The sequence below is a fragment of the Rhea pennata genome, chromosome 9, assembly GCF_028389875.1.
Source record: "Rhea pennata isolate bPtePen1 chromosome 9, bPtePen1.pri, whole genome shotgun sequence".
Classification (NCBI taxonomy): domain Eukaryota; kingdom Metazoa; phylum Chordata; class Aves; order Rheiformes; family Rheidae; genus Rhea; species Rhea pennata.
This window is the reverse complement of record NC_084671.1, coordinates 15,232,067-15,257,469: the sequence shown is the minus strand read 5'-3', so window position 1 is coordinate 15,257,469 and position 25,403 is coordinate 15,232,067. Positions and strand designations below refer to the sequence as shown.

At 37.3% G+C, this 25,403-nt stretch overlaps 1 protein-coding gene across 4 annotated transcripts in view; it reads right to left on the bottom strand.

The window, feature by feature from the left end:
* Positions 1-25,403, bottom strand: part of DLG1 (discs large MAGUK scaffold protein 1) — a 164,665-nt gene that overhangs the window by 123,001 nt on the left and 16,261 nt on the right. For all 4 annotated transcript variants that reach the window (XM_062582390.1, XM_062582391.1, XM_062582392.1 and 1 more), the window contains exon 3: positions 25,090-25,256. In XM_062582390.1, the coding sequence (XP_062438374.1) occupies positions 25,090-25,256 (167 nt within the window). The remainder of the gene's footprint in view (positions 1-25,089; positions 25,257-25,403) is intronic.

Below are 25,403 nucleotides of genomic sequence, written 5' to 3'. Positions count from 1 at the left end.
AGCCACTGGTGCACCTTCAGTTCAGAAGGCCAACTCCCCCCTTCCTAGGGAGCTCAATGCTCTCATATATGCAAACTCTGTGATGCCCACTCAGTCTGAATCACACGTGCTCAACACAATCACCACGGAAAGCACAAAAATTGAGAGAATCCCTTCTACTGTTTTGACAGGACCAACTGCAGCAATGGCAGAAAAGTCTTTTCTGGGACAATCAGCATGTCGTAAATGCAGTTATCTGTGTCTTAAAGTTTCCAACATCTTGGGATACCATAGCCCCAATAACTTCAGAAGGAAGGCAGAATGTTATTTTGGAAGTAGGAATTTGATTAATAGTGGCATTTTTCAAAACTTGCCCCGCAGTGGCATTTGAGCTCAGAACAGGTCCTCTGAATAGAAGCTTTTCCGTGGGTGTTCGTGATTTTCTCCCAGTTCATTCCAAGTCTTAAATTGTTAAGCAGAAGACATATCTAGGACAACAGTCCAGTGAGGTCCTTCATAAGCCTTGGTAAGTCAAGCCAAAGACACACAAGAACACTTACTTTCCTCACTGAACAACCATTATCATGGGCTTTTTTTTTTTTATAAACTTGCTTTTGGAGCAGTTTTCAGTCCAAAACAGAGGGAAAAAAATAAAAATAAAAAAAAAAAACACTGCCATACCAGAAAGCAGTTGAAAGTTTGTGCTATGATGTATTCTACATACTAAAATAATCAAGCTTCAACACAGGAAATGCAAAATAGTGACACTCAAAAGCATTCAGAAGGAAAACTTCCCAAAAATAGATCTTCCTGACAATTAGCACTGGACAGAACGCCTAGAAATTTAAAAAGTGATCTCAGAGGAAAGAGAGCTTTATTTAATCCGTATCATTCAAATGTCCTGTCCCAGGCCAGCCCCTCCCCTGCTTCTCAGCAATTCTAAAACAACTGTTCAACCAAATTTACCAAAGGAGTAGAGATTGCAGAGGATACCAAGTACCTACAAGTATCATAACAGTAGGTGGCAGACAAGAAGGTAAGTAACAAAGAACCCCATTAAGTGAGGGGGAAAGGTTGCATAAGGATATTAAGAAAACTAAAGGAGAGAAAAGAAAGGGAAAAAAGCTTCACAGTTTATTGCTGCAAGATGATGGCACACCCTGACAAGAAGTCATAGGAATCCACATTTATAAGGTACAAAGCCCTTTAAACATCATGTTTTGGAATTAAAGGCTGAAAGTAAAGTCTCTTCCTCCTCCTCCTCCTGTTTTTAGAGTGTTCTAGCAGTACTGGAGCATACATTTCAGTCTTTACAGTTTCCACAGAAGCTCCTTAGATATAGGCAGAGGTTACAGAACTGACTAGTATGACTGCTGTGAAATCCATAATCCAGCTTCATTACTTCCTAGTTGGACACTGCCAACATTGGAAGAATACCTTTAAAATAGAGTAGGAAAGGACTGAAAATGACTACAGGACTTTAAGCTTGACCCAATAACAAGGTTATAAATGCAGAAGATAAAGATGATACAGTTTTCTTCCAATGAGATTAAAGTCTACCTGACCTCCTCTGTTGAAGTCATGGCTAAAAAAAAAATTTGGTTATGTTGGTAACCACACCTGTGAAGGCAGGCAGACACATACACACCCCTCACACACAAAAGGTGTCTGTACTCTGATCCAAACACAACCCAGCTAGAAAATCCTCTGCAAAATACTGCATTATTTCAAAAATTTTGATATGTATGACCTGAAAAGTCCTTCCAAACTGAAGAACTACAAGATCCTTGCAAGAGTTATGGGAACACCATTCAGAGTGTATTGCTGAAACCATTCTTACAGTGAAGCTATGTGATTTTTCAGGCATTGCCTTTGAGGTGTTGCTCCCATCTGTCTACAGGAAGAAAAAGTCATCTATTTAGATCTACAGAGTTCCATCCAACCAAAATGATTTCAAATGAGCAGAGCAGTAGAAATTTAATCCCAAAGATAAAATAGATAAATATAAAAGCCCATTAGGCAGAAGACCTTTTCTGAGGGACTGGAAGGGTTCACTGTCTTCTTTCCACCCTCACCCTTGTCCCAATCTCCAAATGCAGCTTCCATTCATTTTGATGTTGATTAGGATGGACTCAAACCCAAGTGATAAAGACTATTCATGAACTGAGGCCATTCTGGGAAAGCTTGTATTCAGTAGACTGGATTCTGCATATGATTCAGATTAGGCGAGACTACCCTCTGCAGTGTAAAGGGCAATTTGGAGCAAGGATCAGTCCAAGTCATCCCTCCTCCCTCCCCCCCATTCCAGAGTTGTTCCCTGGAGGACTTAGGCAGGCTAGGCTAAGCACATCTTCCAAAATGGCAGTTTCCTGAGGCATCCATTCATTAGATTGAGACAAAAAGACGGTCTGATTCAGCCTGCCATGCAAAAATCATTGGTGGGGGGGGGGGGGGGCAGAGGGAAGAAGTTATCATCTTCTAAAGGATTACTGCAGACTGAATACACTCTCCAGTGATTGAAAGATTGCTCATAATCTTAGTCATCCTGTTTTCCTCTTTAAAAAACACTCCATTTGGAGCAACTGTTTTCAAGAGTGAACTTTTTAAATGGTCTGTGCAACATAGCTAGGAAAAACAGCACTGCTCTTTAGTGACTTTCAAACTATTAAGTAACTGTGCCTCTACTGGAAAGATAAGGGTCCATAAGTCCAAAAACAAAGAACTCTTTATCTAGTGAAATCTCTACTACTACAAATTCATTTCAATATCAGTTCATGCTTTCCTTATACAACATCTAGAAGAGACAGCACCTCAGTGTGTTTCTGCACTATTGCTTTGGTGCAGCACATTCACAGCAGAGCCTGAAAGCCTCTCAGAGCAAGTAAAGGAATGCTCAGTGTGGTGGGTTTTTTGCCCTCCACAGCAGACAGTAAGAAGGTTGTTCCTAGAGACAAATACATCAGACCTCCACTGCCTTATGAACAGTGAAAACAGACTGCGGTTCAATTACTGAAAATAGTTTACTGAGAGTAAAACAGAACCTAGGCAGTAAAAATATTCTACTGGTGCACAAGTATCTGTTGTACATTTCTGTATAGAGGGAGGACTGTCACCAAGTTTTACAAGGCAACTATTTTTAAAAAAAGTCTTGGTATCACAAATTTCATATCATCTTTAAAGGGGAACATTCCCACACTGCATTTCTTCTGTCATTCTAACAACTTGAACATTTCCAAACCAAGGGTGATTTGCCCTCTAAATGGAAAAGTATCTGTAACACTGCTCTTTAGATCCTTATGGATGGAAGAATTTGCTAGTCTGCCTTCCAACTTCATACATTTCTCCATCTTAAAGTGCTAGAGGAAAGGGCTAAGGCGGCTGTCTCAGTCTAGACAGGAAGAGTATCGGTCATTTACACTTTGCAATTAACTGAGAACAGATAAGGAACCTCTATGTGGGCTGGAACAACAGGGCTGTTTGCAGTCATTGGAAGAGTCACAAAAAGGCACAGAAAAGACAGCTAGGAAGAGACCAAGGTTTTGAAGGGCCCAAACTGACTGATAGACAACAGTCAATTAGCAGAAATTGCTAACAAGAAATTGCAGGACGTCAGCAAACTTGAGGACTGGGCCAGGAGACACCTCAAGCAGTTCAACAAGGAGCTGTGACATGTTCTGCAGCAAGAGTAGGAGGAAAAAAAAAAAAAAAAGTATGCACACACACAAGCAAGTAGCTGAACAGTACTCTGCTGAGATAGATCTGAGGACTGTAGACAGCAGGATGAGTAAGAGCCCATGAGGACTAAAAGTTGTTTAGGGCATAGCCAATATAGCTGAAGGGAAGCAAGTATCAATTCTCTCCAGGTGTTTAAGATGCATTTTCCTAATTTCTGGTGTTGTTGGCACAGATTTGTTCTCCCATATTGCACCCATTAATAGGGTAGCCAGCACATTAACATCTTCAGAAAATATACCTTGCAAATAAGGAGGAAATGAGTAATTGTAACAAGCTGACAGGATTTGTTGTAAGATGTCTTTTTTAAAAGCTGCAAAAAGTTACAGCTTAATCACCATGACAGCTTAAATGAGAAATCTGTTGTTACTTGAACTTAACTCGAGATCTACAAAGGAATCTCAAATTACATTTTCTTACAGCAAGTCAAATTATCTTAATGCTAGCTAATGGAAGTTAAAGCACTTTCTCACAGTAAATATCAGTAACAAATTAAAGCCAAGCTTTGACAAGAATTCGAACAATGAGGCTTTACATCCTTTAGTATTACCAAGCACCATTATCCTGATCACAAGCTTGCTCCGGCCTACCTTAGTTAGGTTTCAGCTACTAACTCCAAATCACTTGCTTCTTCCCTCCCCCAAAACATCATCTGAGAGGAAGCAAAAGAAACATCCCTTGCTACAGTAAAAATAACAGTAAATAACAAATATACTTTGTGTATATCTGAAGGTGACTTAAGACAGTACATGAAAAATCATGTCACCGTAAATTAACAAAGATATTTCGATCGAATTATGAGTACTTAAATGATTTGAAGTGCTTTGTTCTTTATCCACAGAGTCAGAAGCTGATCAATTGATAAAGCAGTCAGGACACAGAGGAAACTCCAGCTCTTTTATTTGGCTTATGCCACCCCCACCACTGTGAAAGAGTTTTGAGGCAATCAAGGAATTCAAGAACACTATCCTTATTTCAGGTAAGAGGTTTTAAAAAGATTATCTTTCAAGAGTAATTTTGAATCTAGAAAACTTGTGTCCAGTATAGTCTTATCATTTCCTTTTCAAAAATGGCAATTTTTAAGTAATAGTTTCAACTATAGTAAGAATACTCAAATTGAGGCTTGTCACTTTAGCAAAAGCATGGAAGTCAAGCTGTGAGGAAAAAAAATACTTCTCCAAAGTAAATTAGAGCTAAGATAGTATTACTTTTGCAGGGGAGAGGAAGAGTAGCTTGTTTGAAGTATACCATGTTATTTTCAAGCTGTTCAACCTATCTGCTGAGAAATCAGACTTAGCTAAGAATGAGTTTCTGCAAATCCTGTTACAAAAGCTTTCCCAAACCAAGAGAAAGTGCAACTGAACTAAAGCACTAGGAAGGTTGTTACTCCTTCCCTTGCCGTAACAAAAAGGAAAAGGAAAGAACTGCTGCACATGAGACACAGGACGCATCAGTAGTTTTTGGAGGAGAGTCCAGCTTGAAGGAAAGCAGAAAGGTTAACCACAGCATAAATACTGCCACAGTTACAGGTGCAACAGGTAACAGCCCAACCCAGCCCCCTTCAGCAAGGCCAGGCCAGCCAGGGAGTAGGGAACTCCCATCAGTAACTACTGATGGGGAAGATCCTTGCCAACTGAACTCTAACTCTTGGTTAAAAGATTCAGCATCTTTTGAGAGTATTTGTGTTACTAAGGATTCAAATTACCTCACTTAAAACTGGCAGAACATCTGAGGCTCAGATCAGCTTAAGGCTTCCCCTGGGCCCTCTTAAGTACTGCTTAAAAAAAAAAAAAAGAGAGAGAGAGAGAAAGAAAGAAAATGCTAATACAATAACAAACACGAATAACAAAAAGGGAAAATAAACCTGCCAAAGGTATAGTGCACTGGCATCCACAGAAGCCACACAAACTAGAAGAGGTAGGTCAAAAATTGTTTTCACATGTATGGTGACTTTATCTGATCTTACAGAAGTAGTAATGGACAGTCAAGGACACTTTCATAGTACTTCGGTTACTGAAGTCATGCAAGCTTAACTTCCTGCTTAATATTCCTGCTCAAGAGGTGCTATATTTAAGACTCCTAAAGACAAAAGCATCAGAAAATACTGTATGAAAAATATACCTGAGTATTTTTAAGGTAGTTCAGATATAACACCTTATTACCTGGGACGCAGTTCACTTTGCTCTTGGTCCTAAACTGGCTATGCTTATTTGAGTGTTACTGCACCTGGGCTAATAACCTCTAACAGAACTGACTGTACTTGATTAAAAAAAGATTTTTCTTCTTTTTTTCTTTTCTTTTTTTTCTCCCAATAAAGCAAGTAAAACTTTCTACTTTTCAGTGAAAACCCCAGAAAGGAGAAAGAGCAAAGAATTTTGAACTTCCTAAGCACAAACACAACCAAAACATGTTAATTTTTAAACCTGACAGCTTTCAAAGAGCTTCTCAAAGTCTCTCTCCCCAGTCCTCACTCTGGATTTTTTGGTGTTAACGATTTTTCTCTAGAGCAATCAACTGAAGCTCCTGAACAGTTTGCCAAATAGGTTAGAACCCTTCAGAGGACAAGGGCTCTACACATAAGACTTATTTCTTAAGCTTCCATTATTCTCACTGCACTTATCTACATTTGCCACTATAGAATATAGTGCATGAATAAAAGTAATGATAACTTCAATTGTATTTTTTTTTTTAAACGAAAATTCTTACATCTATGCTTATTATTGCACCTGGTACAGGAGAATAACTATCTAACCAGTTTCACACTACTAATCCCAGGAAAACATTGACACACTGAAGTATGGTTGTGGGCAATCATGGCACTTGATCATTATGCAATAATATATACTTCAGAATAAGAGAATCAAAAGTTAAGGACGTAGTAAATACGAGGACAAGCAACAACAGAAAAATGGAAAAGAAACTCGTTGTACAACATTTCCATTATACAGAATATTTTTTAGAGTAACAAGATACATCTGAAAAATACAAAAAAATCCTAGCTAAGGATGCTAGGTAGGATTTTAATCCCACCAAAAATAGCACTTTTTTTTTTTTTTTTTTTGCTGCTATTAATGTGGAAAAAATATGAAGTGCATAATGGAATTTTCAAAGCAATGCAGGAATAAGACAAAACTCAAAAAATATCAATTAAGATCTTACAGTTTTATGACTGGCAATATTTTATATGTCCATCAACCCAAAAATATTATTCTAGTTCAGTACACTATAACTTAATAGTAGAATTCTGTTCTCTTCCCTACCTTTCAAAAAGTCCCTCATAGTTCCAAAATCCTGGAAGGCAGAGTAAGTCCTATCAAATACGCTGATATTTGCATTCTCCCACTTTCTCTTAATTTGAGAAAAATGCTTTACAAGCAGTAGAGGGCAGCATCTCTCCATTTTCTTCTGAAATCTGCTTGCTCACTATAGTGAAGGATGCAAGATGTAAAGGAGCCTACAGTGAACTATATGCTTTTTTCTTAAGCGTTCATTTTACAGGCACTATACTTAGCCTACAAAAACAGCACTCCCCCAATCTACAGTAATATATCAGCACCAGAAGTAAAGCAAACAAAATCAGGAAAAATACAAGTAGATTCCACTACAAAGTTCTTCACCTCCTTCATTAGTCAGTCTGCTGCCAAAAATTGCATTCCAGTATGTCGTTCATAGCATACTGGGGAACTGATTAGTTTTGATTACATTCTCCATAACAGACAAATGAACATTTTAAGTAATAGGACAAAGAAAGTTTCTAGATTGCCAATGACTTTGTTTAGGAAGTTAAAATGACTATTTTGAAGTTAACTTCTCTATCTAACACCATCATATAGAAAGAGCCACAACAAATAGCACTTCCAGTACTTTATCTAGATAACAATCCTCATCTTTGGATTCAACCCAAATTCAATCATTCTCCTTTAAAATAAGGCAGTGAAGGAGGGATTTTTCTGCTATATCTCACAAATAAGCTAAATCCCTAAGAACAACCTTAATATTAGCCTTAAAGTGATCCAGCCCCAACATAAAAAACTTATTTTGTCCATATTATCAGTATGAAAGCATTTAATGGAACCAATTATTTCAGCAGCAAGGAACCTTTTAGTTTTCAGCTCTTACTTCGGTTTACTCTTTCTGTTCCTGTTTGAATGTCTTGCCGTTTGAAAATGATATTACCTTTGTAATTTGGAAACACATCCCCTTTCATTCTTCTTCTAGTCAAGACAAGTTCCTCCAACCTCCTCCCACCCCCAGTTACTGTCGACAGAAAGTACCTCCGCTTTCCTCACCAGTCTAGTGGTACTTCCAGCTGTATATGTGAGTAATCAGAGTTGCACTTACATAACACTGCATAAAATGCTCTTTTCTGTCTCCTCAGAAATACTGCAATGGTCTCCAAGGTGCACATGACAACCAATTAAAGATAAGATCAAAGGGAGAGGTATAATCTCCATGCCACACTTATCCCAAACTCAATTATTTTTTCATTCACCTGAACTCCAATTACTTGCATAAAACTAGCTGTGTACATCAGACACTGTAAACAACCTATCAGGAAGAGAAGCAATAGGGTAATTCATGTTCTTCTCACCAAACAGAAGACTCTGCTTGTTTCCAGGAAGTTTTCTATTTATAGCTTTTACGATTATTTATCACTAATGGGTACACAACATTAACACTTCTCCTGAGCTAACTGGAATCGGTACAGCATAAACAAAGAGGCAAGCTTCAATCAAAAAGGAAAAAAAAAAAAAAAAAAAAAAAAAAAAAAAAAAGAGGCTACCCAAATAACTCACTAAATACTAGCCATTTTAATAGACTGAAGGAAGATGAAAGCATCAGCTTAAAAATTTTTTGTGTAATAAGCTACTTGAACTTCAGGCAACTTTAAAAGTTAAATTATTATCAAACTAAACTGCAGTGTAAAGCTTTTTTTTTTTTTTCCTGCAGCAATATCCCCCTACTCAGCTGTAGGATTACATAAGACATTTGCTCCAGAAAATATAGTTAAGCTACTATTTCACTTATTGAACTGCGCTATAGCAATCAACAGATTTTCAGCTTCAATCATGTGACATATGGTCACATTTTACCAAACAGTGATTTTTTAGCAGAAAAAGAATTAAAGTCTCTTGCATGTAAAGTATTTACAAAGAGATACAGGAATATTCAAGTTAAAGGTCCTATAATATTATACATTCCTGGTGAAATAACAAATGTGCAAAAATAAAAAGCCATCTATTAACACTACAAGGAAAACAGACCAAGTTCACGCATTGTATAACTCTAGGGGCTTCAGCAGAACTATTACAGACGTAAATAACACACACAAGAATGCAAGTCTGCCTGCTCAGTTCTGCATGCAGCGCTACCACATTTGGCCAACGCACCATCCTGGCAGTTTTAAGTCCAAGTTGCAAGCGCCTCTTTCATCTGTTTAAGAGCTCCAGAGCTGAAGCTACACCACTCACACATCAACCACTGCATAAGCAGCATTCAGCCAAAGTGCTTCTCAGTGCGGTTACCTTCACCAGGTAACACTCCAAGGCACCACAAATGCAGACAGCTGCACGCAGCTATCACATTGACTACTTCTCCAATAGGAAAGAGAGCAAGTGCCACAGAGATGGGCGAAAATTCACCGCAGCAGAGCGCTCCATCTCACCGTACATTAGAGAGAGCTTTAAATGGTGGCTGGCAAACTCTGCCCCGCTGAGATGAGGAAGGAGCAAGAGTCCTCAAAATACGTATTACAACTTACATGGCCCCAAGTAAACCCACTGTTGGGGCACGCACATCATAATCCTTGTTTTAATGTTTTCACACAACGGATGGGGGAGAATCACACTGCAGGACCACACAGGCTTGTCACTTAAATGCCCCAAGGGCTGTTCATGCTGTGCTCGGCAGTCAGTCAAGTTCAGGAATGCTGACGATACCTGCTGACACTGACCTTTAAGAAAGTGGCCTTCAGTTATACCCTAGCAAGTATTAAAATTTGAACAAGTATCCCTCCCTCCCTGCAAAGAACAGTCTTTGCAGAGGGTGGGAAGAGAACAAAAAAATATTTTATATAGCTAAAAAAGCTGACTATCACTTGAACAGCTATATTCTGATAGCCTGCACTTAAAGAATGTCTTCAACATCCTTGATTTTTTAGTCAGGTAAGCATCAGTTCTAAGAATAAAGTAATGTTATTACCGCATACAAAAAGGACAATTAATATCCACTGACAATATGTTAAGCTATGATTAAGCATCAAAGAGAAAAACATGTTAACAAGACCTCTGTGCAATTTACTGCATTCACAAAATAAAGTGATTAAGCGGAGTGACAGCTAGTGAAACAAAGCTGGCAAATGCCATACCAGGAATTCTTAACTGGTCAGCTCAGCCATCCTGAAATCTCACTTCGAGTGAGATAGAAAGCTCTTCTCCACCATCAAATCTAAACACCTCTGCCTACCGAAGGAGTTGTGTCAGAGACCCTATGTCCAACTACAAACAAACCGATATTTGTTCTCCCGCTGTTTTGCCCAGCTCCTCAATGGCACTCAACCCCCTACCACTGTTACTTCCTTAACACAGCAGACTCTGCCAAAGCCATTCCCAAAGAGAGTCAAGAGCAACCAGACCAAACAGTCTTGGAATACTATCCTCAAATCTTTGAAAAAAACTGTTTAGTAAAAGGTTTTCCCCCTTTGCCAATGCTAAGGCTGAAACTGTTCAGTATTCATCAACAACACTGATGAAACAGTGTGTCCAGTGGAGGACAACTAAGATGGTTAGGGGCAGAGGCACACTATGAAACAGGAGAGGCCAGGACAGCTGAGTTTTGCTCAGTCTGAGAAAAAGAAAGCTAAGTGGGGGGGGATCCAGGTGCTGTCTTCAGCTATCTAATGGGTGATTACAAAGAAGGTGGAGTCAGACTTCACCAAAAAGCACACCCAAAGGAAGGGCAACAGAAAAGTTGCATCAAGGAAAATTTCAACCAGGTATTAGGAAAAAAATTCCACAAGGATAGCAAAACCTTGAACATGTCATCCAAATAAGTAATACAGTCTCCAGCCTTGGGGATATTCCAAGCGAAGTAGGACAAGGCTCTGAGTAACCCAATCTAACACTGAAGTTATCCTTGTTTTGAGCAGGCAGTTGGACCAGCTGAACTTCCACCCCAAGAACTTTTGCATCCTCAATTCTTCACTGCTATATTGAAATTGCTGTAGTTATATAAAATAGAATCTATTTCTTTCATCTGTACTATTGTCAAGTATATCTAGACAAGATCCTAACTATCCTTTTTTTCCTACATGCAAAGAAGTATTCTTTTTTGACATGAGAAGCATCTGATTATTTCCCCAAAAATTCTGAAAATTGCTCCTGTGCAGAAGCAACTCCAAATAAGCTAGATGACAGACAGTTCCCACTTCAGATACTTTTCAGGGCCCATATTAATTTTAAAAGAGATTCTGCCCGTGGGATTGATTTCAGAAAGATATTCTCCAATCTCCTACTGCTACATTCACTACCTCCTCCAACCTAAATATACTCACACCATTGATACACTGACTCTGATGAGAACAAGTCATTATAATTCAACTGTTGGAAACACTGGTATTTCAGAGGCATATTTTTAAAAATCAGCTCTTCAGTCAGTTCCTAATCAAACATGCCCAGAACTGAGACAATGAGATAAAACTCATTTATCACATACTTGTAGTATTAACTGGCATCTTTTACTTTTAAAATAGGGGTAAAAATAACTATGAACTCAATACAAAGGCTTTAAAATGTAATGAAATGATCCGCTTCATATAAACACATCTGATACCTGGTCCAACTATCCAGTTTCTTCTAGCACCCACTCAAACAATTCAGATCTTCACCAATACCGCTCTGCTTGAAAAACTACTCGTATTAGCAACTCTGCAAGGTTTATCAATGAAATAATCCTACATATGTGCAGTTATTTAGGAAGAGCAAGCAAACATGTGTAAACAAAGATTAGCTCTAAAGGTGCTCTGTATATGAAGCACATGCCACAGGAAAAAAAAATAAGTTGTAAAAAGATTAATACCCTTGCCCTGTATTTTACAGGCATCAGGTGAGACTGGGCAAACCCAGATAAGAGGGCCACTGAAGATTCCTAGATACACAGCACTCATATTTAGCCCAGAAAGTCCTTAAATCACAAACTATTAGCAGTAAGATGACTCTGAATTTCAAGAAAGCCCTTTAAAAAGAAGTTAAACACAGACACACACACTTTGTTATTTTACATACATACAATCAGCAGTCAGTAAGAATATAAACTTGCCATTGATTTGCCTTAAGTAGTGAAAGGCACAGTGAGGAACACAACGAGGATTCAGGAAATAGGCTTGTTCAGCCTGGAGAAGAGGCCGCTTCATGGGTAGCAGCCCTCTATCTAACAGTAGGTTACCAAGAAGATGGAGCTTGGCCCTTCATCATAGGACGCAGCAGAAGGACAAAAGACCGCTTTCCAACAGAGACAGGGCTGGGGAAGGGGGTGGAGACTGTTAAATGCATATGAAGAAAAAAAATGGTTTTGAACTATGACACTGATGAAGAATGGGACAAGTTGCTGAGAGAAGCGATAAATCTGTTCTTACACATTTACAAGAGCCAGCTAGACAAAGCCGGTCTGAATTTTATGTTGATCCTGCTTTTAGCAGGATATTGGACTAGATCACTTCCAACCCAAGTGATTCAATGATGGCAATAAATTTATGATCACTCCTGATTTTAAGTTTTACAACTCAGAAAAAAATGTGGTCTTCTTCCCATGATATTAGGATGATGCATCATGCATGCCTGCCCCTTTCTTATGGTATCTGTTTTTGGCCAGACCTATAAGCATCTTTACCTTTTCATTTATGAAAGCTAACACTAGGCAAGGTGTCAGAAACAAGCTACTGGGCTAGACAGATACTGCTCCGGCATACTTCAAGCAGCAAGCTTCTTCACCACTCTTTTGTACCATTTTTGTTTCAAAACACTTTTGCACCACAATCTTATGAGAAATATTATTTGCAGAAACTTTAAATCATGTTTTTAAACTACTTCAGTGGTAGTAATGAACAAGGAAGCTAAGAATGACTGCTCAAAAACGGTTTTCTGCAAGAATTTAAGGGTTTTTGTATTCTGTATTTAAGTGCCACATACTCATTTAAAAATGTTACTTAAATAAAAGTCATTACTGTAGGCACAGCCCACGTGCCTGCTCTTAATAGTATCCATGGTTGCAGTGATGCAAATTTGCCTACCTACACCAAACCAAATGTGCCCACATAAGGAGAAAAGGACTGTATTAATCAGTACTTTGCACAAAATTAGTGCAAAGTAAACCAGGTAGACCTCAGAAGACAGCAAATCTTTTTACTTAATGGCAAACATCTGTAAACTATCTTTATTCTGAATTAAACAAAACTATAAAGATGGCATTCTGAAAGATCTTTCATATTTATCAGGAAATTCACCTTATTGACCAATTTCTTCTCTTTACTATGCAGAAAGAGTAGCAACAATTATTTCAAAAGACTTCCACACAAGTCAGAGAAAGTACTTAATCCTATTTCCAACTCTGTCATGTATTTCTCCTATGCCGATTTCAGAACTGCTTTACCTATATACATTTGTTTTCCTTCGCATTAGAGAAGTAGATTCATACATGACATTAAGGAATGTACTTTTCCTAAGCTACGACTTAAATATGTGCTTACAATGAATTGGAAGTGAAACAGCAGCCCCTTTAATAGTGCCACTATTAACAGCTTTAATTGAAGCTATCAGGCACTACAGGAGCATTTAGCTAAAAGAGGGCAAAACTTCACTGCATCGGACAATAAGGATTAACAGGTGATAACCCCAGGCAGAAATGCATGATCCATCTAAGCCAATCTAAACCCGTGCTTTTGAGGAAGGGATGATCACTCCTTCTCCCTCTCCCAGGCAGCAATTCTCTGAACACTCTTCCCTTCTTAAACCTTAGTGCTTATATGGCCAGGCTGACCATATTAAACACTTTTTTTAAGAGTACATTTCCTGTTGGCTTAACTTTCCATATAAAGTTAACTTTGTGCTTTTTTAAAAAAAATAGATAAATGAGAGTAAGTAAATGCACAAGAGAAACCTGAAACTGAGGGGTTTTTTTCTTCCTTCTCTTCTGAGCACAAAATTAAGGCGTATATTTACATAACCAGAATCAAAGAATCAAAGTCTCTTTCTGCTCTCACTGTGTGAAAGATATTTTAAATGAAATAAAGCAAAAATACCCAAAAGGAATATAGCCAAATCAGGCTTATGGTTTTAAAAGGCATATTTTACTTTCGGAAAAATAACAGTTTGGGCAGCAAAAAAATTTTCCTGGAGACAGACAAGGTGAATTCAACCACTCCAATCAGCCTGTGTTACAGGGTATTGTACTTCTTTATTGAACACGCATAAGTATTTTTACCTTTTGTTTTCTAAAGCTATCACTAAACCCACAAAATATTCTCAAAGATGTCTAACTTTATTCCACTTCTTGAAAGAGGCTTCTATGAACTTTGTTTCCAAATGATTAGAAAGTGCTAAAAGTAGAAGTAACCATACAAATTAAAAATCTTTTAACATAGGAATAAAAAGGGAGAGAATGGTTTATTATTTACTGGAAAAAAGCTTCCAAAAAATACCCCTCATCTTTATCTATATTTCGCAAGCACACTGCTAATCTACTTTCAGTCTATGAATCATTTTATCTTTAGCAGTTACAAGTGGACTATATTAATAACAACCACACATGAAGCTTTATCCTAGCTCAGAAGTAACAACATTAAGCAGCAATGTCAGGTTTGCAGAACACTCAAATACATCCATCCCTAATGGGACTTCCCTGGAATCATCTTTTCCCTCTTTGATAGTTATTTTAAACGTGTCTTGATAAAGATTATGCAAAACAGTATTTGGAATTCCTCATTTCAGATTAAAAACCAAATTACTATCTTAACGCATTTAAAAAGTGCATTTTTACAGAGGAAAGTCTCACTAATGAATCTTAAGAAAACCTAATTGTTCTACTACTCTGCTGTCTTTAAATACCAGCATAATTAGCTCTTAGAGGAATGAACATCTATGACTGTTCTTAGCAACAACTACAGCATTTATTTTGGCAATAGGTGCAGTTAAAGTTTAAAAAAAATACCACCACTAGAAAACTACCACAATATTTTCATTAGCAGTAGGCAAAAATAGAAAGAAATATTTAATAAGAACTTCTAAAATCACAGGCATTAATCAAAAAGCTTTATCATCTTACCTTTGTTGTTACAATGCATAAGCAATCCATCATTTCAGCATAGCAGGTATTTTTCCAAACATTTAAGACATTTATTTTCAATCACAGCTAAACACCAGCTCAATAGGATGAAAAAAAAAAAAAAAAGAGTACACTTATTTATTAGCCAAAACAGTAGAATCTGCCAGGTCTCCTTTTGGATTCAAATCAGAGGTAGAAAAAGAAAAATGTGGGGCAAAAAAAAAAGAAAAAGCAGCTAAAATAATGCTTATGATTCAAAAAAATGTCAACCTATTTTGATTATCTCTGCCTGAAAAATCTGTGTTTATCCTTGAAAATATCATACAAAAGATACTGAATCTCATTCCATACCAGTTAAGTGCTTCCTCGTACTCTATTTCATATACTCCTCTTTCAGGATTACCTAACACATGCGAGTCACAGGGAATCATTTGATGAAATGCAATGCAAAACTATTTTACAGCCAAAAATCTCAGATCAGCTTTTCTCAGGTGGTTACAATTTCTAAAATGAAGCTCTTGTTCAAAAATAGTTATGGTTGCAAGCAAGTCTTAACTCCTCTCACGTCATTTCAGCATTTGCAAACTGCAAAATAACTGATTTCTGAGGCAGTAATGAATGGAATATTCCATGTAGAACAGGGAGAGAAAGAAGTGGCAAATAAAGAGTAATGCATATTGCAAGAGAAACACTATTTTGAGCCTTGAATTAACCTAGAAATGCATTTCCTTTTGCAAGGCTACAAAGCAATGACAAGGCAAAGTTTGTGCATACAAGCATTGTCTTCTCAGCTTGATTAGCACAGCTGGGAAAAATCAAATGCTTAAAATCTTGTCTGCATCATTTCATTTCTGGCCCAAGATGTACAACCAACCAAACTGATTATACATTGCATAAGCACACTCTAGACTAGGGTAGGTATGTGCCTAGAACATTCTCACTATCTCCTTTTGGTTTAAAAAACAAGTTTCAAAATCAAGTCTGAGTGGTCTATGGTGCACCGCACTAGTGCAAGACTCTCTCTCTGTCCCTCCAAGAGCCACTCTTCACAATGCATCTTCTAGCACAATACAGCTTAATTCAGCAACAAATAAGACTCCTAAAAAAATCAGAAATTCTATTTTGCAGACAGATGGTGCCTTTATAGGCCAAGGAAGACTAAGTCATTCTCTCATTTCAGAAGCAAGTTTCCCTCTGCCCTCCAAAAAAAAAGATAGTTAAGGAGGGAAAAAAAAAAAAAAAAAAAAAAAAGCTTTTAACATGCTAGTGAAAATAACTGCTGAGGTTGAAAATGGAACCATTCAGCTATCAAGGCCAGGATTTTTACCCTCTGTGTTCAAGTCAAGCCACAGATATTTTTCATTATCATCTTCATACTGTCTTATTAAGAATTCTTACTGTGAATATTGATGTGAAGTTTTCAGTGCTGCAAAGCATCAGTGGAAAAATCATGCATCTTTCAGACTGGTAATAAGACCCAATCCAAAAGTCTAAAAATTCTGACTGAAGAAAGAAGAAAAGCAAAGCACTAGTTAAGCAAAAGGAACTGCTCTTCTGTTTGCCAGAAGGAAAAAAGCAAAAACAAACAAAAAAAACACCACTCATTGCTGAATGAATGCAGAGTACCCTACATGCAAATTATTCTTGGATTTCCAAAGTCTCTGTTAAGACCACTTACGCACTTTAATCACTCTTTAGGTCACCTGCAAGCATCCAAAAAGATAACAGGGGCCAAGAAAGTGCACTTCTAGGTGGCTGGGCGCGAGTCCAGTCTCCTGCCCAGGAACATCTCCTGTAACTAGTTCAAGACAGACACACACAGGAGAGGCAGTTCTAGTAACTCCACATGGCTCAAGACCAAACTTCAGCCAAGAAACAACAGCAGCACATGGATATTAATTCAAAAGAGTGGAAACTTATTAACCAGTAAATAGAGGCTATACCCATGAAAAGTCCACAAAAAACGAGACAACTCACACTTACAAACTGATACAGCAAAAGAGTTTGTAGCAAATACCAAGGCACATTTTCCCAAACAAAGTGCACACATCACAGATGGTAAGTGCTTGTGGGGGGAGGCACTGCACATAAACAACCATTCCCTAAGCCACTGTTTCTGCAGATTTCTCACTGGAAACAGTGCATATACATGAAACTGATTTGAAAATAAGAGTCAAGCATTCATAAGGTCTAGTATTTCCATATGGAACAACAATACAAATACTCAGGGAGAAGTTTAAAATCTCCTTGAATGGGCAACCATGTATGAAATCCTGGAGCTCACAAGAACATTGTTTAAAAATAAGAACTACATATGAAAACTACTAGAATTAAAAAAATTGCACAAAATCAACTCATTCTTCTTTCCTTGCATTATAAGAATCAAAGGACACATCAAGACTTGAAGTAAAATCATGAAATACCTTAAAAGCCGTTTGTAACACACCCAAGAATAAGACATTTCCAGCGAGTACTGCCAGCCATTAAAACCATTATCATTCTACCCAATTGGAGAAGAGCATCAAGATCTGTTCACATCATTCATACTTACTGAAAATAAGGCCTATCAAAGCATCACAGCTTGACCAAGCAGGAGAGGAAAGCAATTTCATTAACCTAGTACAAGCCGAGCATTTAGCTTTAAAACAACACTGTAAACACCCCACACACCAGAAAATGTTCCAGAGACTCTAGGTACAGATAAAGAAATCCTAGAATACAGGGATTTATAGCATCTCAAAGCTGAGTTCATTCTCTAAGTTCAGATACAATTACCTCTGCATATAAAATCATCATTTTCATTTCTCAGATTGAGAGGTACTTTTGTCTTAACATCTGTGTGTCCTTTCAGCTCTAAGCAGTCTCAGCAACCATCACTAACATGCATTCTACCCAGAGAAAAGTGCATTTGATTCACCATTATTTGTGATACTACTATTAAAAAAAAACAAAGCATGATCTACAGGTAACAGGAGGAGATTGCTGCTTCTTTTTTTGAATTATCAGGTTTTTTTAAGGTTATATCTGGCAGCCACTTTTCATGCCTTCACAGATTTATGAGTGGGTTTTTTTGCTGAACAGATAGATTCTAAGTCATCAGATAAACAAAGTTACTCCAACATATAGTTCATCTAAGCATGAAATCATGCAAATTAAAACAATGCTCTGGAAAACATTCCACAGATAATTTCATCTATTCACAAATAAAAACCAGCACATACGGTTACTTAAATGCTAATTTACTCTCATATTATATGAAAAAACCCTCTATTACAGATTTGTCACAGGTATAACCTGAGAAGCAGGCTCAGCTCTGCTTTGCAAGGCTATGTCATTGCCCAGCTTCAGCATCACTCAAGAGACAAAGGCCCAGTAAAGATCAAACACGAGCATCACTGCAATTATCTTCTCAGCACCTGTAGTTAAAGAAAACATTAAAATTACGGCATACTGTTAACCTACTGTTAACTAGCTCCATTAGAACCTGGATAGAAGGGCCTACTACAGGTTTTTAATATTTTTCAATTGTCCTTTCAGCTCTGAATCGAACCAAGAGGTACTTAAAGAGAAGTAATTAGAAATGCCATATTTTTATTGCTGGTGTACACATCTTGTACTGACCATGGGCGGGGTTTTTTTGCATGTTCAGTTGGACCAAAAGCCTGCCCCTGGGAGACTTTTAGCTTTAGTTCTCTTATTTGTACAAAAGAACCTGTATTTCAAGAATGAACGTAGGTAGCAAACCAGGTGTCATCCTCCTTCTGTTACCATCCCGGAACCGATAAGACTGCTGAGTGGCCCAAGGCCATGCACCATTAAATGCTCAAAAAACCAAAGGATTCTACACTAATATAATAATGGGCAATACACCCCTACAGATGAAAGTAAAAAGTAGCAGTAAGGTAAAAGGAAGTACTTCAGGGAGACATAGCGTATCAGCAGGCTACCAATACTGAATCGTTTTGACTATTAAAGACAGTATTTGAAGTCAGTTAGTGGGATAGGTCTTGGATTTTCACATTAACGGTTTGCTAATATGACAGGTATGACAGACTCCATTTATCAAGGCCAGACAAGATTCAGAAGCAGAAAAACAACTAGAATAACCTGTAATACACACACATGCTGTGTATGCTCTGTCCTTCATGGACTTCCTCTAAAATCTTGATCAACTGTTTGATGCACCATTCCATTTTGAACATAAATCATCAGTGATTATCCATTAAATACAGATTTTCAATTCACTATACACAGGAACTATACCTCCAAAGTACTTTCCTCTGGACAATTTCAGTTCATTTTACTAAGTTGCACAAAACTCAAAAAAAAAAAAAATCTTTCAAAGGCTAAAGAGATATTACTGCCTTTATTTTGTCAACACGACCAACTACCACAGCATAGAAGAAAGTGAACTAGCTTAACCCTACCCCTTTTCAAAATATTTGTTATCAAGTTATGAAGACAGAGGAAGGTGCACAGTGGAAGAACAAAAGAAAATGGAAACAAATTGAAACAAGATGATTCCAAATGGAGGTAAGATTCCACACAGAGATAAGGAAAAACTTTTTCACTATGAGGACAGCCCAGGCACCAGGCAGCCCAGAGAGGTTTTGCATTCTCCAGCCTCGGAGGTTTCCAAGACTCAGTTGAGTGAAGTCTGGAGTAACCTGGTCTGATCTCGCAGCTGAGCATGAGTTATTCCATGACTCTGAGATGTTTAGATACAGTTTCATTTCCCTCCTTGGGCCTGAAATTTAGCTGACTCTTCTATAGATTCAGCTGTTTTTCTTTCTTCTTTCTCTTTTGCTGTCTTTTTATTAAAGAAACAACAAGCCAGAGCCACTCCGCGTGTCAGATACAAAAACAGAGACATGTTCAGATGTATGGGCACAGATCAGATCAAAGCATTTCAGCCACTACTACTCACTAAATAGAGACCTGATAAGTCAACTATGTAAGACGTTTCAGATGAAGTTCCTCCTCCTAAACCATAACCTTTATTTTGAGGCAGTTTCTTCCTCACAGCATCTACTGTGAAATATTGAGGGGCTAGTTTCAAATTTAAGACGGTGAATTAACAAGTTGGCGATAGTATTTGCTATTAAGCTTAATAGTTATGAATAAATCTATTATAATATTTAAACGTGTTCTACAGATAGAAAGAAGTCACAAAATGATCTCTCTATCAATTTACTATTCATTTAGGTTGACGGAGACTTCTACAGCAATACAGGTTTCATCACTGAAGAACACTACCTGCAACAGACTCGCATAAATTCAGCGCCTCAATGTGAAAACCTGCCTAGCAGGAAACTCCAATTCTGTCTATTGAACAAGCACTTCTCAAACACAAACTGTCCCCCCTACAGATGGCACTACAGATCACTGCAAACAGCCTAAGAGAACGCTCCCTCTTCTGATGCTTCTTCTACAATATTATTAGCATTGAGATTTCAAAAAGTTAAGGTATCTTGCTATAGATTTAACTGCTTTGCCAATGCACAGCTAAAACTCAGCATTTAATGCTCATAGAAAAAAAAAAATGTACACGCCTTCCATCTTCTTCAAATTGATTCTATGTTTATCTTCAATTCATACCTAGTACTGTAAGGATTAACATTCCCTTCCTGCTTATCAGTCTTGAATCTCTCCTTTTTGCCTCATCTTTTGCACTGGAGACTAAACCAAAAGTCAAATACACTGTCAAATATAGTGTCAAATACACTTCCAGGAAATATAAAGCATGGAAAAGAAAACAGATCACTGAACAGGAAATCCGTTGCTCTAATACAACACCCATGGTGATTACAAAATTCAGTCTTTTGATCTAGAAGCAGTAATGCAAAATCAGTACACAGGCTACCTAAGTCCCATTAAAAATCCTCAGGCAACCTAAGCTTGTATACCACTATTCTGCAAATATACATGACCACACATTGTTATGAAGTCATTTCCAAAGTCAGCTGTGTATAAAGTTCTTGTAATACAACCCGTAATCACTGTAGGGGGCCCTTATATTCCCACCCTTAGGCAACCCTCATCTTGCAAATACTATCAAACTGCCAGTTGGAAAAATATTTGCTTGTCTCAGAACAGCTATACCAAAAAAAAAAAAAAAAAAAAAAAAATCATTAAAGTAAAAAGAAATTGGGTCGCTGATATAATATCCAAGGCTACTAAATTACAAGCAAAGCACTACCTCACACTTTCTCCACATACAATTCTACAAGCCTGGCACCACAAAAGAATAAAACTAAGTTAATCTCAAAGTTCAACTGATATGTTGATCTAGTTACATCAGGTTGTTGAACCTGATGTCTAAAAAAGTGACTGTTTATATATCCAGCCATGAACAGAATCAGATACATGAACTCAAGTTCCCTCTGATCCCTCACGAGTTCCAACAAATAACAAATGATTCGACCAAGCACATGCCATGCCTTTATTACCAAGGTTACTAATCACAGAAAATTCATTTTAGAAGAGATGAAAGATAGCTACTATTCTGTCTCTACATGACTACTGTAACAATTTACATATATGCTTGAAAGCTAAACTATGACATACAGAAATACTAGAAACATGTGACTACCTAACACTTGAAACTACTAAACAACATGAACTACCACACTTCAAAATTGGCTAACTACAAAATGGAAAAAACAGCATTCCTCAAGCAGCACTTTAACAAAACAAAGGATGACATTTATTGTATGTAACAAAGCCTGTGAGAAAAGTTTAGTTAGCATCAACACCGACATGTGTGAGTATGCTTTTAAATACTGAAAATAAATATATCTTCCCTATACTGAAGGTCAAATAACTGTCCGACTTTCACATGATACAAGACAAAGTTTCAAGGAAGACAAGCAGCTTTGCCATAAAGGTCCTAATCCTGGCTACTTAGAAGGATAACAAAGTACCTCATCATATATCAGGTTTCATTCAGGTAACAGTATATACCATGACCACCAGATTGTACCAGAGAAGTAGCTGCATCACATAGCAAATAACTCAGCAGTGAGCATACACTAACGTCAATGGTGAGACCTCCTGAATTAGACCATTCTTTTACAGCACATTTGTCATCTGCCACGATGAAGTGCCTTTTGTCACTGGTTTACATCACACACAAGCCCTAGTATTAGTGGCAGTTCACTGGCACATGAAGACAAAAATCTGAAGACACAACTTCATAAATTCATCTGTACATACACAAATCTATACTTAAAATTCTAAAAGATACAGGGACAACAATACATCAGTTGATGAGTTAGTCTTCCTTTTAGTAGGCTTCTTAATAGCAAAAGTAATGAACTTCTATCACACAGTTCCAAGCTACGTTGGAGGAAAAAAAAATAAGCTAATTCTGACAGACACAGTCAAGCTGTCCTTAAGGACCGTCACTGAGGGAGATTCTCACATACACCTATTCTGGTGCTTAGAAATACATTAAGAATGTTTTAGCTAAACCTATTACTGTGGTGCAAGTCTAATGTGTCTTCTAGGGGTATCCTCCTTTTTACAGTGGCCTACAAATACACTAGCAAAATCCCACTTCCCAATTAAGTATTCAATTTGTTTTTAAGCAACTCTGATTCTCTGTCTGATTTTCTTTTTCAATTCTCAGATTCCTATAACTTTAGTTTTTCTACATCTTTTTTGCAGCATGGTATCTCAAACTTAGTAATATTTCCAGCAAAGCTTTATGTAGGCTGAGTGCAGCAGAAAAGCTTTATACCGTACTCTTGCATCAGTAAAGTGTTTTTCTTTTTCTCCCCCCATCCTCTTTTTCATATGCACACATTCACACAACACTTGGCTCACCTGCATTCACAACAGCCCCAGATCTTTTGTGAGAACCCAATTTTAAGTATTTACCAACTTCTATCAATACTACTGAAGTACAGCCTAACTGAACTTGGTCTTGCCGAACTAGAATCTGTGCATTTTAAATTACTTCAATTGCTCAAGACTTTTCCGAATTCTAACCTTAGGCTCTGAAGCAGCAACCACCACTCTTCCCATGGTATCATTTATAGTTTAATCACAATATCCTAGTCTATTTCTACTAATTACTCAAACTGAGACTAGATCCAGGACCTCACTCTTGGGAAACTTCCAACAGATAAATTACCTCAAAAGATAGCCTGTTTGACCATTCCAAAGTTTTTATTAAGTTAGCATTTATCACATCTACTGTTTTTTCCTACTACAAAAACTATTACCACATTAGAAATGAAGTTTGACCAAATTATTTTCAACAAATCTATGTCAGTTGTTATTAATTCCCTTGGCAGCTCCTAAGGGACTATGGAAAGACTGTAGAATCATTTCCTGTACCTGTTAAATCTGGATCCTTCCTGCCTTGCTCCTACAATATGATTTTTTTAAAAAAAAAGATACTGTTTTCTCATCTTCAATTTTCTGGAACTTCACCCATCCTCTGTGGTTTAGGACAACTGTAATGACTCTCAAATTGCCTCATTAAGATCTTCACACATGCAAAGATAAAATGCATTAGAATCAGCTCATTTGAAAACATCTCACTTAAGGATAGGTGCTTTGCCCATCCTTGCGTGCCTCAGTGTCTATAATCTGTGTCATGCCCAGTGTCTAAGAGACACCATTTCCAGCACATCTTTAGAAAGACAAGGACTCTAGCTTAAGATTTAGATAGTTGCATAAAAGCAAATAAGATGTTTTTTCTCATACTGTTTCTCATACTCTAATATTATTTTATCTCTAAACAAGACAATCCTCAGTGCATTTCTATCAAGATGACTAAGATGACACTGGTCTTCTCCTTATGCAACTTCAGACAATTAAGATTCCAAGAAAGATATGAAATTTCAATTTTTCCAGTGTATAACAATATTCACAAACTCAAGGGAAAATAATCCACTACTGCAAGTTCAACTAGAGTTTCAGTCCTTCAAATGTTCAATTACCTACAATCCTGAAAAAAATATAGTGCAACTACACTGTTCTCTTTCTTGATTGACAAACTTTAATGATTATCCATGGTGATATGCAACATCTACCCCGGTCCAAGCTAAAAAGACGGTCTAACTATTTTCTACTTTCTGACAGAAGTCAGCACAATTCTTGTTTCCTCTATAGCTTCCTCTAAGGCATTTTTGAGGGTTTTCATAGAAGCTTCAATAAGCACAAGCACTTTACTTACTTTCCTCTTAATCTACTTTCTTACTAACCCAAATAGCTTCTTGTAGATAGAGGTTACTCAGTATGGCAGCCTGACCTCTTTGTCTGGCTAGACAGCATACATTCCTGAGCTTTCCTAGAGGTTGCAGGGCTAGACCTTTTGTTTTTCCAGTGCTTTTCCTGAGCTCTATTACTATTCCACAAAAATGGGTCAGAGCCAGCTGCCTTCAGCCCCTTAGAAGCTTACACATACTTTTTTTTTTTTTTTTTTTGTAAACAGAAGTGCCAGTATTGAGGGCACAATTCAAAGTTCACCTCTTTGGGGGTAGTACTATATAACTGATTAAAAGAATGCAAGCAACATTACTACTTTAATTTGGATTGGCAGTAGAGATCAATTAGCAAAAATGTACACCAACATGCATTTCTCAGATCAGTTTTCTCATCATTCACCAGTGAAAATTGGATTTGTATCGTTTAAGAGATTCAAAAAAAATTTCCTTCCAAAACACAGCTCTATAAATAGCAGAGGGTTTATGAACATACTGAAAAGTTTACTTATCAAAAAGATACAGCTTCAGATGTTCCAAAACTATTCATGAAGTTATGACTGCAGAAATTTGGTGTGGTATAAGCATACAAAATCCTTTAGTGAGGTCTCCAATTTAAGAGCATAAATCCAATTTAATGGAGACTTAAAAGTACACTTAAATGTATAAATTTGATTAAGAAAAATAAATACTTCTGGTATCTAGTATTTCAATATTTAAATCTCTTATGACTATTAACCTTAAGACTAAGAGGTTTTCTATGGAAGTATTTTAACAAATGAAGGAAAGAACAAAGTTGACTTAACAGCCTCAACCAGAGAAGTAAACAGAGATTTCTGTAACATACCTCTACACTTGGGCTAAGGCTGCTTGGCAGTGTTTCTGATGTCACTGTAGTGCTTGGAAGGCTGGAAAAATCCCAAGTATTCACAGGCTGTATTGGTTCAGAGGGCTGAGAGTGATCAATACATTTTGGATTGTGCAGTAAGGTCACTTCATAAAATTCTTGAATATCTAGAGATGTGAAAAAAATGTGAAGTTAGGCTTCATAATTGCTATGATATTCTAGTTTTAACCACCTTTTTCTCAAATTTCTGCAAAATGAATTAGATACCTACTACTTTATATAGTACCAATGAAGCTGTATCATCAAGACCACTT